At 37.6% G+C, this 19504-nt stretch overlaps 1 protein-coding gene across 1 annotated transcript in view; it reads right to left on the bottom strand.

Moving 5' to 3' along the window:
• LOC114941284 (uncharacterized) overlaps positions 1-18359 on the bottom strand; it is a 61121-nt gene extending 42762 nt beyond the window's left edge. The window contains exon 1 of the mRNA XM_029316214.2: positions 16059-18359. Within this exon, the coding sequence (XP_029172047.1) occupies positions 16059-17199 (1141 nt within the window). The 5' untranslated portion in view covers positions 17200-18359. The remainder of the gene's footprint in view (positions 1-16058) is intronic.
• Positions 18360-19504: the final 1145 nt, after the last annotated feature.

The raw sequence follows: 19504 nt of genomic DNA, 5'->3' as shown, positions 1-19504 counted from the left end.
GATGATCCTCTCTCTCACGAACGAACATCTGCTGTCGAGTCAACACAACACAGTGTTGGTCGAGTGACGTTAAGTGATTCTTGTTTTTTTCAAAATCACAGGGGACGCACCGGCATAATTAATGTCTATCAATTACAAATTGCCAGATTGCACTGTGCTGTGCTACGTTGTCGAGAGTCCTTTCCGGTACTAATGCTTCGTTTATAGCTATTCTTTAAAAACTACCGCGTATACAGTATCGTGCCGTGCCGTCCGAGAAAATCGCATCATTTCTTTGTTACTATGGAAAAACGAAAAAAATAAATTTTCGAAGCAACATTGTTTCAATGTCCGAGCGAATATCTGGCTTTTTAATAGACACAAACAAAGAATATAAGATAAAATTAGATTTTTATATACAATTCAATCTCAGAATTATTTATGTAAGAAGTATCTCTTTATTTTAACTTTGAAACAATTTTTAAGATAGCGATAGTTAAGAATTATTGAATTGATTACATACATAATTATTAGTAATGATAATTTTATGCTCTTATCATAAGTATTTTTTTTCTTTTATAGTTTCTAATCTTGGACAATTTTCTTAAATGTATACGAATTAATTATGTAAGTTGCTTTATTAATATTATAATGCCACATTAAAATTAAAGATTATTTCTATGCAATTTTCTATACATCATTATTAAATAATTGCGTAATTTTATTGGCGAATTGCGATTTTTGAAATTATTTTGTATCGCGATGTCGCGTATATATTAATAAATATGTATCGCGAATGTCGTGCGAGGAAGAGACAGCCAACACGAGAGAACGAGGCCGAGAAAGAAGCGTAGAGACAGGTCGAGCGATGAGGAAGATGAATGAGAAACGCGAAGAGAAAGAAAAGGAAAAAGAATTGCCAATACGAACGAAAAGAGAAACGGAGCCGCGAAATAGAGCCATAAAGGCTTTACTGCTCGCGTCAGACCGCGCGGCTCGCGAGAGGTTCATTGTTTCGGATTTGAGACTTCCGTTCGGTCGGGGCAGATCCCACCTATTAACCGGGAAGATACACGCGAGTGCTGCAGCGATGAATGCACACGCGGGATATTGCCGCGCATTCATAAACGGCTGTCGAGCCCTGAATGGTGATGTGTTTCGAAGAAATTTGTGGGCTATTTGAAAAGAAATTTTTGTCTCTATTATTTATATGCGTGTGTGTGTGTATGTGTGTGTCCGTCTGTGTGTGTATATGTGAGATAAATTGCAGACAGAGGCATCGCTGGCGTAAATTAGTCTGTCCAATTTGACCCTATTCTCCAATATATCATCATAATCAAATAATACTGTATATGGTTTTTTTTTCCTATATTTGATTAGAATGTAATGCGAGTCAAATTATAAATTATATGAAGAAATATTAATATATATGTTTATGTATCTGTGAAGTTTCATATTTTCGAAAAGGTTCTTCTTGACAGAGAAGAGAGAAAGAGAAGAAATTAATTATATAATTATTCGAAAAAATCTTTTAGGAATAGTAAATGGGAAAATCCTGAAAAATTTAAATTAATTCGCCGCTATATTTTGAAAACTTTACGCAGAGTATTGAGGACGATCTCGCGTCGCGCTTCGTCTGTTTTCATATGCAAATCAGTTCGGGGTAGCCATCTTTACGCTCGATAGCATCGAGCCTCCGCGCGAAGCTTTATTACGTCGCTAATTAGTTGGGGCGCGGACGGAAGGTGCTAAGTGAAACAAAAGGTCCGAGTTGAATCGCAAAGGTCGCTTTGGATACCGAAGAAACGGCCGATTTTTCTTTCCGCACGTTTCATATCGCCCACCGTCATCTGTGACGACTTCCTGTTCTGACTTTCGCTTAGAAATTAGAGACGAATTTCGCACCTGACGATTATTCTATTCACACTAGATAATGCATCAAAATAGAATTGTATAGAATTGTTTCATATGTAAAGCAAAAGGCAGTGTACCATGAAAATAGAATTTTTTAAATTGTATCTCATCAATCAACTGTTTTTCACTTTTTTATCGCTTCGAACAAATTTATATATTTTAATAGATTACACAAAAAAAAGAAGAATATGAGATATATAATTAATTTGAAAGAATTTTTAAGATAGAGATAGTTAAAGAATGATTGAATTGATTACATACATAATTATCAGTGAAATATTGCATTTGTTTCTTTGTTAAGAAATTTCTTGACCTAGAACTACAGCTCTGACCTTTTTGTGTCATTGCATGATGATGCTTCTAATCTGTTATTTATTTCGCGAAATAATTTTCTCTAAGTCAAGTTGTTCGTAACTTCAGCTACTTTTATAATTCATACAACGTTGACAACTAAGTAAGAAAGTATGACATTATACTTATTTCCATTGTGTATGATTTACTTGAATTTCAATGAAATCATCCATAAAAACCTACATAACATTGTTCATACAGAGATATAGTTATAGAACCGAAGGCAATTTGATGACAAAGGAAAGATAATTAATAATTAATGATTCCAAATGTATGATAATTATAAAAATGAAAATAATTATGATTAGAAACACCATTGTCTCCAGTTGAAGTTGATGTTGGCGATCGACCGAGATCAAATCGAGACGAACTATATAATAACAGACGACTCTGTCCTTTTTCTTTCCGCACTCAGTTTTTTATTCGCATATAGCTCTCTTTATCTTTCCTTCGTTCTCTCACCTCTTCCTCGCCACTTTTCTCACCAGCTGCACCTTCGTGTCGGATTCTCGCCGATTGTGTCGGTGCGTCGGTGTGTCCAGTCGGCGAGAGATCCGGCAAAAAGGACGCCGCTCCCGCGGGCATCTCTCACAATCAGACGGGACTGCCGAAAAATACATGACACGCGAAAATCAATTTCAACGGCGGTTGGCTCCGACGGGGTTAGCCGTAAAAGCCATTGTATTGGTGTTCCGAGAGGGAGAAAGACGTCCTTTCTTCTGCGCCGCAAAGAGAGGAGGAACTCTAGAGAAGAGCCGCGCGCTTATATATGCAATTCTGTCGAGCGTGCGAATTTCCTGTGGCTGCGGATTGGGTGTTAAACGATGTTTTATGCGGCAATTTGCGGCTTTTCGGCAATGCGACCGGGTGGCGCAAGCGGTATTGCATCCGCTGAATGAATTCGCTCGCGTCGATTCGAAAACGAATGACGTGTCGCGTAGGAGACACATTTGCCGAGGATAAAAATTCGAGAGAAACCCTAAATGTACAAAAGCTAACTCTTTCGAGTCGGACACAATTTTCATGATTTATTTTTTCATCGATCCCGATGATTCGAAGGAATCTTTGAATTCTGTGTAACTTGGTTGCACTACCAGATAATGAAATGGGACGATGTTTCAATATATCATTTTTAATGTTAAAATCTACCACAAATCCTATTTTTTTAATGTCAGGAAATTTTATAAATCTGGAATTGTCAGGGAAAAGTGAGGAAATTTTATAAATCTGGAATTGTCAGGGAAAAAGTCAGGAAATTTTATAAATCTGGAATTGTCAGGGAAAAAATCAGGAAATTTTACTATTTATCTGGATTTTTTCACATTATTCTACATTTGTCTTAATAATTTGGAATTTTTTGCTAATTTTTGGTGTTAAAAATCGATGCATGTACAGCGTGTTCGTTAATTTATATTTTCATCGACGTGTTATTTTATTTCAATGTGTTTGATAGAGATAAAACTAAAAAATTTGATATAATATAAACAAAAAGGATGATTATTTAAATAGTTTATAGTGACATGTTTGTTTCGATTATCGTATACAATGCGGACTGTATAACTGATTTAAATTTTTGCTTTAACTTCCGAACCTTTTCATTATTGACAAAAATATCTCAAAGATTTCATGATTTAACATTTAATTGATTTATCATATGATTTAGATATGTGCAAATTATATATTTGGAAAAAAGAATACTACTAAAAAGTCAGGGAAAAAATTAATTTCTGGTTTTGGAAAATCTGAAAAAGTCAGGGAATTTTTTTCATCGAGTCTGCCGGACGCCCTGTCCAAATAAAATCCTATTTTCATCACGCGCACAAATTCGAAGTCTCCAAAAAGGAAACATTAGCAACGAATGTGTCAATAAAGACCAGGGAGATTTACGCGTAGGCGCACGTGCTTGTCCCCTGACGCGCACCATTCCTCGAGCGTGTAATCTGCCTCGTATTTATTTCTATTTGGTCTCGAGGGTCAATGATGATTTGCCCCCAGTAGTGAGAAATCCTTCTAACGTTCCACAAGGGAGTAGTGATCTCGCTCACGTCTCATCAGAGAACAGCCGTTAATTACGAAATAAATTAACTATCAATAACTTTTACGGCAATTTCACAAAAAATTAATAATATTAAATACATTTATATATTAAAATTATATATAATTATCAGGTCAACAACTATCCTTAAAAATTCTTAAAAATTAGAATATTCCAAAAATTCATGTTATATATTAAGAACGAGACAATATTCGAGAATGTTTAAAAAAACCCATAAATAAAATTTGAAAAATCGTACAAGCCCCGTGTCGTAAATACGGAAGCAAGGAGCGCGGAAGACACGGCGTTATAGCAGAAGGGTGGAAAGCCGGGGAGGAGGGTTGTGCCGTGGGTGAAGAGAAGGGGAACGCGGAGAGATCCACGGACAAACTGAGACGGATCGGCCGCATAAATCTCCAGGCTCGGTCCAATATAAATCCAAAGGCAGCGACGTCGACGCCACCGGCGGACATAAATACGACTTAGCAGGCCGCGATCTCCAGCGGCTAATTGAGAATTATTTCCCCGCGATAGTAACTGCGAGATCCCGCCGTTCCGTTCGCAGATCTCTCCCCGGCTAATTTTCCCGCGAGTTACGCGCGAAGAGAAGGAGGGGATAAAACTCAATTGAAACCGACGCTTCGATTGAATTCACGAGGTATTGCGCAGAATGCTTTTCGAACTGGAATGAAATGGTAATTTATATCGAAAGAAAGGCGATTCGTACACACAACTAGTCAACCTTTTTCCCGTTAGTCTATTTCTTTGTGAATGTTTTTTTTGTATTTTTTTTATAAAGTATACACTTACCTACGAGTAGAGAGATCTTATTTGCAAAATTTTACATTTCTGTTAAATTAAATTAAAGAATTTTTTTTTTTTATTTAATATGCCTCGTGAATTTTTAAATATTTATCATTAAATCATTTAAAAAATTAATTCATAATTAGATTTGATCTCTAGATTTTATTAGGATTTTAAAAAAGGAAACTCCTTGCAACTATGATTATGTTAATGCAACTTATTATATAATTATATCCAGTCAACTCTCGAATAAATAGTTAAAATCCAATTCTGATAGATTAGATATAAATACAATACGTAACGAGTAAAAAAATGTGTCAGCGCGATTTAAACATCGCGAAAGTATTGCAATAAACAACACATTTTACGGATGCAATTCTAGAATGCATGCACAAGTGGCAGTTTCTAGCGCGATGTAATTGGACTCTCTTCGTTCAGTCTGGAAATAGAGGAAACAAGATCGAAAACGAACTGCTTCTATTTGACCGGGTCTCGAGTGTCTCGAAAAAGCTGCACACTTATTTCCAAACCGAATGGTCACTTAGCGCAGCGGGATGTTGGCTTCACAATCGCTAAAAAAAATCTAACGGCATCCGGAGTCAACTAGCCGGGCGTGGCGGGTGGAGAGGACTGATATTTTGTTTGTTCGGCAAACTGTCACAACAACTCGAGTCGGAGAACCACCCCTCAGGCTCGTTTTCTCGAGAGTTGGAAACTCGAGTGCCACTACGACTCGTGTCGTCGTCCTCGAATGTGATCGGCGTGTTTCGTCGGAGAGAAAGCCGAGAGCTCTTAGACCGAAAATAGGCAATATTGTCGAAGGCGTCGATCTTTCCAAAAATCTTAATTTGTTCAAAGATTCTACTCATTTATTCGAGATATTTTCTCCACGCGAATTTTTAAAAAATTATTAATTATATAATAAGTTGCATTAAAATTATATCATAGCTAAGCAGCGTTCCTTTTTTAAAATCCTAATAAAATCTAGAGATAAAATCTATTGATCTAATTATGAATTAACTTTTTAATGATTTAATGATAAAGACCGCTTATGAAAATATCGAGTTTTTAAATGTGTCTGTACACAATTACGATAATGTAGTTAAAAATTTCTGAGTGTTTTGAAGGAGTTAAACTCATTAGAAAAAAGAAGGTGTACGATTCATGAGAATCCAAGGAAAAAATCTGTATATAGCGTAGCTCAGGTACTTCTCACTTGGCTTTCGTCGAAAAATTAGTGACAACTCGTGCATTTTCGGTTCGATTTTTCTTACGATCTCTTTCTCGGTACGCACCTATTAACAACGCAGAAACGAGCGGCACCGACCGACCGAGCTGTTTATGACGAGTATAGTAGTCGACGCACGGCCGACTTTGTAGTTTTTACGACGTATATAGATATTCCTCGCAGTAAGCACCTACCTAAGTTGTGCAGTAAACTCGGACGGGTAGTTAAAAACCCACTTCGGTGGGACTCGAAGTGCGAAACGCGTTGAAAACGCATTGTCCTTGTCCAAGTCACGTTCGTCCTTGCAACTATCATATGAAAACGAGGCAAATGCAACGTTGCTTCTCGTATAAAAAAGCATGTGCAAAGCATATTTCATTTTTTTTCCATACTTTTTTCTACGAAAATTAATCTTCTCTAATTAAATTTTTAGCATATTTTTATCATTATATATATATAAAGAAATAAATTTAGATAGGGATCTGAGAGTACATGACATTTCTGCTTGCATTACTTACTAGACTGTAAAACTCAAAAAATTGAGAATTACTTTCTTCTGCTTTTAATATTGTTCCATGATTTTCCAGAAAGTGAAAAACGAGTAATCTAATTTCAATAAATTTGATTAGTAATGAAATAGTCATCTTCTTGAAATATTTTAACATTATCAAAGAATTGTGTTTTGAACATTGTACTGAAAATGATTTCTACCAGCGAATATAACATTGAAAACAGAATCAGAGCTTTCTGTGCAACAGTTTGTAATATGAAAATTATACCTATATAAACATTCGACTCGAGTGTCTTAAGTGAAAAAATTAGCGTACAATCCGCCGGGACGCAAAATGGCTTTTACGTTTAACGCGAGCTCCATGCATTGTGTTAATCGCTTTTCAGAAGCCCACGCTTCTACGAACGATACTAATATTAGCGATGGTCGTTACGCGTTCTGGATGTGCCGTAATTAAACGACGAGACTTTTTCTTACCTCGGCGCACGCGTAACGACTGTCGTAGGCCTGGTCTACAATAAGTCGGATGTGATGGTCCAATGAGAAAATTTCTTTTTGGAAAACAAAATTTCCTCATTGAACCATCGCTTACGTTCCGACATCCGACTGCGACATACGACTTATTGTAGACCAGGCCGTACGACTCGCTGCGACACACGTCTCGTATTTTAGAGGTATTATACATGCTTACTTTTCTCGGACGATATTATTAGGCGTGCATCCTCTCGACGTCGAAGTCGAGAAAGTATTAGGACGTTGCCACAAGGTTGCCGCGACGATTGATGACGTACGAGGGACAAGTGTGCGATTACGCGACCAGATTAATGGATAAGTGCATCGGCCAAGTCGTGTGCCAGGTCCGCGTGCATTTATCATTAAGCAGATATCGATCGGCATTTCCATTCGATTTCGCGTATCAAATATTTTATCGAGAAGTACCATCGTCGTACTTGATATTACGTGAAGTATCTACGGAGTCTCAATGAAATAAATTGCGATATCGTTTAATCCGATGTTCGGATATAGGGCGTAGAGGTTTAGTTTTTATCTGACAAAGTGACATCATTGATTAGCGTTGAAAAATTATTCACTAACGCTCTCTCTCTCTCTCTTCGGTTTCAGATAATTTGCTATTTAATATACGAAAACGAAAAAATATATTGCATCGGCAAATTAAACGACAGAAAAAGATACTGTATATAGTCTATAGTTTCATTATAATTGTGTACATATATTAAATGATTTTATTTAATCTTAATATTAATCAGTTTTTTACGGTTTTAATTAAATATTGTTTATTGAAAGATGTGAAAAAATCCCAGATATGTGATGTTTATAACTGTACATTTTTCTATTCTCTAAATATTTGTATTTATAGTTTCTTCTGTCGATACGGTTTCAAAATGTTTTTTTTTCTTTTATGGAAAAAGGTAAAAATGCATCATAAATCTATAGAATCTATGGTAAATATAAATAATGGGGTCTTTGAGAGATAATCGTTCGGTATGAATAGAGAAACGTATCTTTGTACTCTTTAGCATTTGTATCTGAATCTTTTACGATGATTATCATGGAATTCAGTTCTCTTTTTTACTAGACTAACGATCTTAATTCCGGGAACTGTAGCGAGTCCGATTTTGCGACAAAGTATTCTTAAGCCAGAAACGAAGGATTTTATGACTTTTACGAGTCTTTTCAAGAGGGAAAAAAACGTCGGCGCTACTTTTATCTAACTCTTTGTCTAGATTTATCTTTTCGGCGCAAATGATTGGATTAAAGGAAACCGGTTGCCGACAACCGAGAGAGATCGATCAGTGTTTGTTCACGTGTGCACGGGAGGCACTTCTTCCAATTATCGCTAGAAAATCCAATCTCTCGAAGGGTCACGTTTATTTTGATCGTCGACTCGCACTTTGGCAAACATGCCGGAACGGAAACGCGCGGCATCCAATTCGGAAGCTTCCAGTCGAAAACGTTTTGTCACCGTTTTTATAAATACCTTATATGTGTTTCAAAAATACATTTTACATATATATATGTAAATACAAAATTTATTTAATTAAAATTCGACGGATTTATATATGTATACACGGGAGAGAATTTTCTCTTAGAATTTACTCCGAAAATCATGGTGAATTTTATAAGAATTTCTCTGATTAAATATTTATCACAATAAAAAATAATAATATATATCGTACATAGTAAAATTAATCGAACATATTTAGATCTTATCGTGGTAGATATTAAATCATTTATTGTGGCAAATATTAATTAGAAAAATTCTTTCAATACCATACTTATTGTCTCACGATTACCATGATTAGAGAAAATTCTAAGTGAAAATTCTGTCTGTGCAGGAATGTAAGTATTTTTTCTTTGATTTTCTTGAAAAAAAAAAAAGATGTTTTACGTCGTTTCCTATCAAACGCGTGAATCAAGGAAAAAAATCATGATTGCGCGCATTTTATCGCGTGTATTCTTCTTTTTATGGTGACATATCGTAATAATTCCAAGGGAAACTAGGGCGATCGACGGCGAGTCAGCTCTTTAAAACGGCTGCGACGAAAGGGCAGTTTGCCATCGTGCGCGTCCGTGTAAAAAGCACGTATTATCCCGTAAGACGAGCAGACACGGATCTCACGTATATCGGGTACGTATACCGTGACATGTGTTACGTGCACGAGCGTGTGTTGCACGTCGTGCATGCGTGGCGGCACAGGGCCGGGGATACGTAATTTTAGGCCTACCTATATATGTGTAATTTATTACGTGGCTCGGGCGAGAGCATATGTCTCATTTGCATATAGCGTGATATAGAAAACGCGGCCCGCGACTTCCGACGGCGCGGACAATGTAGAAAAAAATTTCAACAAAAGGGAATCCCCGCTTCTCTGCATCGTCGAAGAACATCTCTCTCGCGCGTCTCTCCCAGTGTTTTCTCTTTTATCATCATCTTTTTTCTTATCTTCTTCTTTTTCTTCGAGAGAGAGAGAGAGAGAGGAAGTAGCGACCGGCAAAACTGTGCTCGAAAGTTGCACAAATTACGAAAGCACCCTAGTGCCCCATCTCGGTGCATATAGCCGGTACAATAAACAGGCGTGTTTTACTACCCAGGCTCACGGAGACGATGCTAGTTCGACACCAGCAATTTATGGAAACAAGCAAGAAATCTGATTTTTTGTATTTTTCAAACGAGCCGACGATTTATTTTCCCAGAGGGAATTCTTGGACTTGAAAAAACGTGAATACAACGGTTTGGTCTGACAAGTTTAGTGCAACTATAAAGCTTCTTTTCGTTATTGTTAGATACGTCATTATTGGGTCCATTCTGTAAAATTGCTCTTTAACGCTTTATCTCTATATAACTCTTTATCTCTAAAGAGGGAAGAGTTTTTTTATAGAGCGAAAATTTTCTTATAGAATACACGATTATATATTTCTCGATAATGAAAGAATTTTAGAAAATTGAAGATGACTGCAAAAGACTGCAATACCCAGCATTCGATTTCCGTTAACGCTGCATTACTAACGAGACGTATTAGTCTTGCAACATCATAGGATGTTAAGTTGCCTATTTTCTAATGACAGACTATACGTTGATGGAATCATGTCCTAATTATGTTTTTTTTCACGGAACGTCTCTCGCTTGGAAAGCGTTGTAAACTGACCGTTAGCTCACGAAACAAGAAAACCGTGTAAAATCATCGAGATTCTTAGAATTTAACTAGCGACGCTGATTGCTGTATTTTGACGTAACTGATTGGCTAACTGACAGTCAGCAATCGCGAAAGCTACATGCAAATGAGTGTGAAAAAAAGATAATACCGCGTTTATTTGAGAATACTCGGTTTTTTTCCATAATCACCTTTCACAACATAGTATCTAATCCAACAATTTAAGAACTTTTTAATTTTATCGGATACAAGATTGATAAAAAATTATTTTTTTCATTTATATTAATCTTACTTGATTTTCTTTAAAAATAATGTAATAAGATACTCTCTATTTTTAAGGCTGCATTAGAGCTTATTTCGAAAATCTAGATGTAAAAATATTTCGATTTTTTACGATGAGCTCTCTCTCGAAATTATTTGTCTAAAAAGTGCAGTTAATAAACGAATAAAATAATGTGAAATGTATTTTTCTCTAATTTGTTTTCTTTGGTAAAACAATTTTCTAAGCTAATATTTGTTTCAATATTATTATTTTGTTTTTGATTATCCCTTCTTTCAATGCGCACGTCCCAGGTCACAGGCTCCCATACTCTATTGAAGGTTCCAAAGTTTCCCGATATATTTTCTCTTCTTGCTATTCCAAATTACGCGGTAAAATTAATTGTTCACACGACGCGGATAGAAGTTTGATGAAATAATTTTTTAAATTCATATTCATCTTAATTGATTTTCTTTAAAAATATAATAAGATGCTCTCTATTTTTAAGACGGCATTAGCTTATTTCAAAAATCTGTAAAAATAATTCGATATTTTTTACGATGAGCTCTCTCTCGAAATTATTTGTCTAAAAAGTGCAGTTAATAAACGAATAAAATAATGTGAAATGTATTTTTCTCTAATCTGTTTTCTTTGGTAAAACAATTTTCTAAGCTAATATTTGTTTCAATATTATTTTCTAGATGTAAAAATATTTCGATTTTTTACGATGAGCTCTCTCTCGAAATTATTTGTCTAAAAAGTGCAGTTAATAAACGAATAAAATGATGTGAAATGTATTTTTCTCTAATTTGTTTTCTTTGGTAAAACAATTTTCTAAGCTAATATTTGTTTCAATATTATTTTGTTTTTGATTATTCCTTCTTTCAATGCGCACGTCCCAGGTCACAGGCTCCCATACTCTATTGAAGGTTCCAAAGTTTCCCGATATATTTTCTCTTCTTGCTATTCCAAATTGCTCGAGTAAAATGAGTTGTTCACAGAACGGCGGTGGGTCCGGCCGGGTCCCGTGGACCAGCGCAGCGGCGCGTTGCGGTCTCCCGGAATTACAAATGATATCGAATCGAATCGCTCGTAATATTATTCGATACGTGTTCCATTACCTGACCGGGGCCTCGAGATTCAAATTAGATTACCGGCAGGTCAGACGCTCTCTCGCGTTCATATATTTCTTACACACACCGACACACGCGCGTAGGGCGAGAAAGGGAGGAGACACGGCTGTGCCCTACGACTGTGCCCTACGGTGGTGCCCTACGGAAGGAACGATGAATGCTGCCGATCGCTGGAGGAGGAGCCTCGCGTGTAGTCGCGGATTCCCTCAGGTTCCCTACGATACGGTAGCCTCACGTATTCGCAATTTACTTCTGATTATTATGCTCTCTATACTTACGCGGCATTCTTATTTCTCCCTCTCCCCCGTTTCCTCCCCTTTATCTCTCTCTCTTCTCTCCGTAACTTGATCCGATGCCTGCGATGCGCCCTGAATGAGAATCGCGGTAGGGCGCATCGATTTAGGCGATTCGATCGTTGTAATCTCGATGTAAGCTCTCGACCCTTCGCACGCTGGACTTTTGCAGCTCGCTTTTTCGCCGATTTTTTGGTAGCGGTATGTGCGAATATTTTTGTGCCACTTGGCGTGATTTTTATTCATCATCGTGAGAATTATGAATGAAATCGATTCTAGAAATGGGCAACCGTTCGCCGGATGTAATCGTCACGATCTCTCGATCCTCTGTATATCCTTCGATACATCTTGCAGCTTGCTTTTCGAGTGATTATTTGATAATAATGCGATAATTGTGTTACTTTGTGATTTTTATATTGCAACATTTAAGGAGAAAATTAAGATTAAAATGACCTTTCCGGTTAGCTTTGTTGTCTAAATAATTGTTTAATAGCATGAATAAATAGTTGCTACTTTTTGCTTCTTTCATAAAAAAAAAAAAACTAAAGAGATAATTTCTAAAATTATTGTTAAAACAATATTAAGGACGAAAAATTTGTATTATTGTAAACATTTTATTTTTATATATTTTTTTTAATATGACGATTAAGATTGAAAAATTATAGGGCTCTTATAAGAGAAAGCAACGAAAAATATTTAGAAAAACAAAACAATTATCTATATATAAATGATAAATACTATCTCTCGATAATTGAATAGGCCATAGTAATAAAAATAGAACCACTATATTGTGGCTCTTTAGATTTTCTACATCGATGATATCAGTTGGAAGTGCTTGCAGTAATGATCGGCAATCGATTGATTGAATGATAAATGAATATTCTAATTGCAAGAGACGGAAAAGTAAGTGTTTATATATTTTGCATTGCAAATTATTCAATGAAACGACTCCTTGGAAACATTATTTGTGAGATCCAGAGAGCGTACTGTGAAAAATATTGCAAATACAATTACAAAATATTTCCGGTCGCATCGCTCTTGTAAACCGTTATTATTGCTGACATTATGAAGGTGTGTCACGCGTCACAGAATTCTCGAGCAAAACGGAAGAGACGGCTGTTCCCCGTAATAATCTCTCACATGTCGCTTCAGGACACATCGCAGATGCGTGATCCACGAGCGAGGAATCAATAGAAAGTTAAAGATCGTCATAACACGTGGATTCAAGTCTTTAACCGTGATCTCGACTGACATTTATTGCCCGACATTTCCGTCATGCGAAAACTCGAAGGAAGACAGTAGAAATATCTCTGTATGTTCTCTGTCTGTCACTATTATTCAAATGTGTACGAAAAAAAATTTGTTAACTTGAGATTAAACCTTTCAACTAAATTACTACTTTGTTAATTGAACATATATTAGTATTTAAGTCAAACATAAGTTTTGTTAGATTTAATGTCATTAATTTAAATATTTTACAACGCGCTTCTTGACCCTCGAATAATATTGTAATCTGCACGTTGAATCAACATGCATTATGCATTAATGATAATTAATTATACTCGCGCGTATTTTATTGTTATGTAAACAAATAATTTTTATTAATTAATTTATGCGGTTCGTATCAAGTAATCGTAATTCAAACGCGAGAGAATCGAGAATTTAAAAAATATTAAGATCAAGACTTTGGAAATTAATTGATTCTTTGGACTCCTCAAAGTTGTAATTAATAAGAATTATTCGTGAATTATCTCAATCTAGAATAATATCAAATGTAATATTGAATGTTACTTATTGCCAATTAAAATATAATGTATATCATACAACAGAATGAACGTGTGCAAAATTATAGCTATCATATCTGCAATTTACATTTAATTACGTTTAACATCGAACGTGATATTTTTGTTATATTTTTTTTTCAACTGCACATTTACATGTTTTTTTCACAGTTTTTTTGTTGCCTACATTTACATGTAAAATTTTATTAATATTCATTGAATATGGCTCATCAATGTTGAAAGATTAATATTATGTCAGGTATTATTCGCGCGATTAATCCGTCACTTATGATGCTGCATCTGCATATGTATGCAGATCTAAAAGAGTTGCAGAATCTAAGGATTCGAGCAAACTCAGATTAACATTTTGCTGACTCGTATTTTTGGCACCTGCCACACCTAACGCGCCACGAAATTTGAAACGTTCCGTATGTCGGGCCTTAGGGGGCTTGTGGAGAAGAGTAAAATAAAGCGCCGCCTTTGAAAGGATTGAGCTCGGCCAGCGCTTCCTGGCTCTCGAGCGAAACATCAATCAAAATTAAAGCCCGTATTCATCGCCGATATATTTAAGCTTGCAATTAAATAAACGATAGATTCTACGAACGATCGCGTTTTCGCGATCATACGTATTCGTGTCTCATCTGTCAAATTGCAGGCGTAATATAACGATGCAATTTTAAGCAATCGAAGTATACGACGTGCATTCCTTCTAAATATAGTGCTGATTATATCGCACAGTTAATATCATATATTAATCCCTTATGCAAGAGGTCGGGATTAAAATTAGTAAATATGTAAATCGCATGGTGCAGTTAAAATGTCAAACAGAAACACAAATAAGAAAAAGAATGTTATTCTCATTTTTTAAAACTGTTTACCGCTTTCGTTAGGTAAAGCTACCGTCGCTTGGCTGACTATCGTGTTAGCGCTTTGCGTATCACATTCAAGTAAAACATTCTCATGTAAATATATATGCATAAATATTTAGTATATTAAATGTACTTTACATATACGTATGTATTAAAAACTGAACTCTAATATACGGAAATTATTTAGAGAGGAAATCAATGAATGAAATATGTAAATATCATTATTAACTTGTGCAATTTTTTATTCTTGAGTGAATCATTTTTTTTTTTTTAATTTTTTTACTTTAGTGAGACGGTTACTTTAATTATTAAACGATTTTATGTTTTTTTATTAACGATACATCATTGATGAATTATACATAAAATTGAAACTTTGGAACGCGTTTCTTTCTTAAGAATTATTGATCTCATATATTGTGTAATAAAATTATGCAAAATATATGGAAGAGAATATATATATATAGTAGGTATTTTGATCAAAAAATGAATTATTTAGACCGATTGAGTAAAAGTTGATTTAAAAAATAAATATTAAACAAAATGCACATGAATCATATCAGAATTTTCATTAAAATTTTGATTATACATAAATTTCGTCCTCTCTCTGATGAGCTATTGAGATATCTATATCTCAAGCATTCATTGATCATTAATTACACATTGATAATATCAATCTGTATGACACTTTTTCCTAAAATTAACCTATGAATGAACGAGAAAATAATTGTATGCACGGAAAAAAAGAATTAGCTACCATAGCTAAATTTTAGCTATTCATATATTATACTATCCATGAAATTTAGTTATCATGCCTATATTTTAGCTATAACAACCAATATTTTTTAGCTATAACATTCTCCGTTAAACAATGGCTAAAAAATATTAGTTACATAGCTAAAATTTAGACACGATAACTAAATTTCAGGTTGTAATATATGGACAGCTACACTGTAAAAGAATGTGTTAACTTGACTAAACCTTTCAACTAAATCTCACCATGCATTTTGTTAATTGAACATATATAAGTATTTAAGTGAAATATACGTTGTGTTAGATTTAATTTAAATATAAATATATATGTTCAATTAACAAAATAATATTTAGTTAAAAGGTTTAGTGAAGTTTCAGAAATTCGTTTGCAGTGTAAAATTTCATTTTCAAAACACGCGTAAAATAGAGTATCTTAAGCAGGTATCGCAGTAGATCCGATTGAAAATTGTGGCTTACCCTGACTGTGCTCGCCCGCGTCGAAGGTCTTGCTAGTCATCTGGAAGAGCGCGTCCAAGGGACTGCCCTGTCCTGTGGTCCTCTTGCCGTTTTGTCCGGCGTGCGAGCCGTGTTGCTGCGACGCTTTCCTCTTGAACTGCTGATGCTGCTGCTGCTGCTGCTGCTGCGGCTGCTGGAGCGCCGGGTGATGCAGACCGGGATGAATGGCCGCGTGATGAAGCGCGGCGTGATGATGGTGATGATGGGCGAGCGGGTCCGGGCTGCCGGAATCCGACACGGAGCTCCTTCCGGACGACGAGGAGCTGCTGAGAGGCGGCTCGCTAATGGAGCCGGACATGGACGCGAGTGACATACCCATCAGCGAGAGGTCCCGGGGTCCGGCCGCGTGACCCGGATGATGACTACTGTGATGATGATGGTGGTGGTGCAGATGGTGCTGGTGATGTTGCTGGAGATGATGACGGTGCTGATGGCTGAGGCCGGAATCCACCGTGTCCCAGGGACGGACGATCTTCGCCTTTGGCCGATGCGATAAGATGTCCAGGATACTGAAGGACTTGACCCCGCGATCGTTGGACTCCCGTTCTCTCTCGTCCTCCTCATCCGAGTGCTGCACCTGCACCATCTTCAGACGTTTCAACGGCTTGAAATAATCGTCGGTGGTGCCGGCAGCTGTCGCGCCGTTGCTACCGGTCCTGCTGTCTACCTCCTCCTCCTCTTCGTCATCTTCCTCGTCGTCTCTGAGCGTCGTAACCGAATCACCGCTCTCGCGAGTCCTGCTACCGGTTCGTCCGTTCGACATCCTGTATTCCCCGTTGCGCGAGTAATCTCTTTCCTCCTCCTCCGTCATCGAATCTCGCGCGTAGGTTCTTCTGGGACTCAAACGGTCGGCGTAATCCTCCCTGGAGGAAGCCAACTCGTCTTCCGTGTTCGGGGTCACGACCACCAGTGGTAGCGGGCTGGGACAGCCCACGGAGATCTCGTCCTCGTCGTCTTGGACGTCACCTCGACCTGGCGAGCTTCTGCACGACGTCCGTCGGTGCGCCGGCGAGCTGCTCATGCAACCGGGCGTCGCGGCGCTGGAAGATACCGTCGTCGACGGCGACATCGTGTACGATTCCGTCATCTCCGTGGTACACATGCCGGAGCGAAGAGCTAGCTTAGAAAGAAGCGAAATCGCTCGCGAGACCCTCGCCTGTCTGACTTGGAGCAGTCAGTCGAGGTCGCGGCAGGTTTAACTTCTCAAACACCATGCATCTTTATTTCAACGCGCACCTTTTCTACCTTCGAAAACTGTTCACGAGGTTGTCGCACAGTCGTATCGAGTCCTTACTCACTGCTCCAACATGTCCAACAGATCTTCGACACTTGCTATCGACGATCCGTCAATGTTGCACTCGTATTCTCCGTCATCGCGCTGAACCCTACACACGAGTTTCATCATCAGCATCCGAGGATCCGTCTCATACCTCCCGCCGAATCATTTCCCTTAAGATCAGTCGGATATCGACCCGAGTCTTTCCTCTTCATTCTAACACACTGTCACCGTTGAAGCTTCTAAACAAAACACCAGAATATTATAGCGGAACTTCATAGCGTGCTCGAGCTTCTTCGAAGCATCTCGGTCCTCGTCGAATTTCCAGGACAACCTGTTCTTCCTGGGAGTAGAAGCTCGACGGGTCTCAGGCCTCTTCTCTCGTTTGCTATTCTCACTGAACAACAGCGCACCAGCGCGACGCGTCCTGATGCCGAGCGTGTTTGATCCCGCTGCGAGCGAGATACGCGCGCGAAACGTCAATACGTGTCGGCGTTTCTAACGAGTTTCGGAGCTAAGGAGGCACAGCCGGGTTGCCTCCTCTCTCTCTCTCAGGCCAGTCGAAGCCGGTGACGCGAAATGGTACGGTAGATGGGGATCCCCCGGCGCGGCGCCGGCGTTGGGCAGGCGCTTTCCACACAACCGGCTCAGCGCACGCGTAGAAAGGTGGTGGACTCGCTCGAACTCGGCTGAACATTTCGAAGCCGCTGCCACGGTACCAAGTACCACCTCCGTTGCAGAGACGTGCCCCTTTGGCGGACCCAGGGGCTGAGCCAGTCCGAACTCCGCCTTTCGTGTCTAACGTAGCGAGCACGGCAAAATGACGCCGCTGCGGGATGGAATTTTTACGAGACGTACTTAACGTCCCGCAGCGCAGCGGCGCGACCGTTCTTCCTTCCTCATCGTCCTGGTCTCTCTCTCGCCTCCGTCCTTCTTTGCCTTTCGTAGCGCACGCGTTCCTCTCTCGCTCGAATGACGTGGGACTGACCCTCCACGACGCGGAGGGCGACTAACGAGGGCCCACCGTGATTTCGCCCCATCCGGAGAGTATATACGGATTTTTGGGCTTCGCCGCGAGCGAGCTTGGGAACGGATTATCGGACGAAAAGAGTTCTAGCGGCCGCCCAACATCCAGATGCGGGATAAACGACTTTCGAGACAAATACGTCCGATAATGCGATATACTCCACACCGAGGAAACAGAGGACTTGTCTTCTGTAGTATTATGCATTATGCATTATATGCACCACGTCTCTATAATTTGCGTTTGTCAGTTACTTCCTCTATTATTATTATTTACGTCTTTCTCTACTTTGTTATTTGAGCGTAAAAGTATATAATATAATAGGATATATAAAGAGAAGGAAGAGGTATTTTCAGTTTTTTTTTATATTTTAGACACAGTAGACTAGAAACTTGATAATCTTATTAAAATTTTTTAAATAAAGAACATGTTAGTTTTGTCTGTCACATATATAAATTGTGTGTATGTGTATAAAAATACAAATCAATCTGTCATATAGTATGATAGAAAAATTTTTGTTTTTCAAAGATTTCAAGATCAATTGTTAAAATTAATCCAAGAACAATCAAACAAGGAAATGTCTTTAATAAATCAAACATAATCCAAATTGTCAAAGGACTATGAAATCATAACTTTCGATATAATATCGCAGATTTTCTGTAACAATAATATTAAAAGAATATCGAAACTATTACGTATCATTATCCACCAGCTAATTTGAGAATCGATTTTGATTTAATTGCAGCAATATCATTGACAACTAACAGGCTTCATTGATATCTTATTCGATATTATTCTTCTGTCATAGATATTCACAATTTGCTCAATTAACTCTCTTTTGATTGATTTTGTTGAAAGAAATTAAATATGTTTCTTAAATCTACTAAAATTCCAATTATTTTATGTACGCAATTAAAATCACATTGTAGAATTATTAATATATTACTGAATAAAAAGAACTTTTTAAATTTTCTATTGAATTTGTATGGATAATTGAAATTTGAAGATAAATTATAAAAATTCCCATCAAATCCATTCATCGAGTTGTTGCTTATTGTCGTGGCAATCTTTTGTACGAATTGATGAATGAAGAACAAGAGCGTATAT

This window comes from Nylanderia fulva, unplaced genomic scaffold (assembly GCF_048542155.1).
Source record: "Nylanderia fulva isolate GAGA-0341 unplaced genomic scaffold, ASM4854215v1 Scaffold8, whole genome shotgun sequence".
Taxonomy (NCBI): Eukaryota; Metazoa; Arthropoda; class Insecta; order Hymenoptera; family Formicidae; genus Nylanderia; species Nylanderia fulva.
Note: the sequence above shows the minus strand (reverse complement) of the source record. Positions and strands in the feature narration are given on the sequence as shown.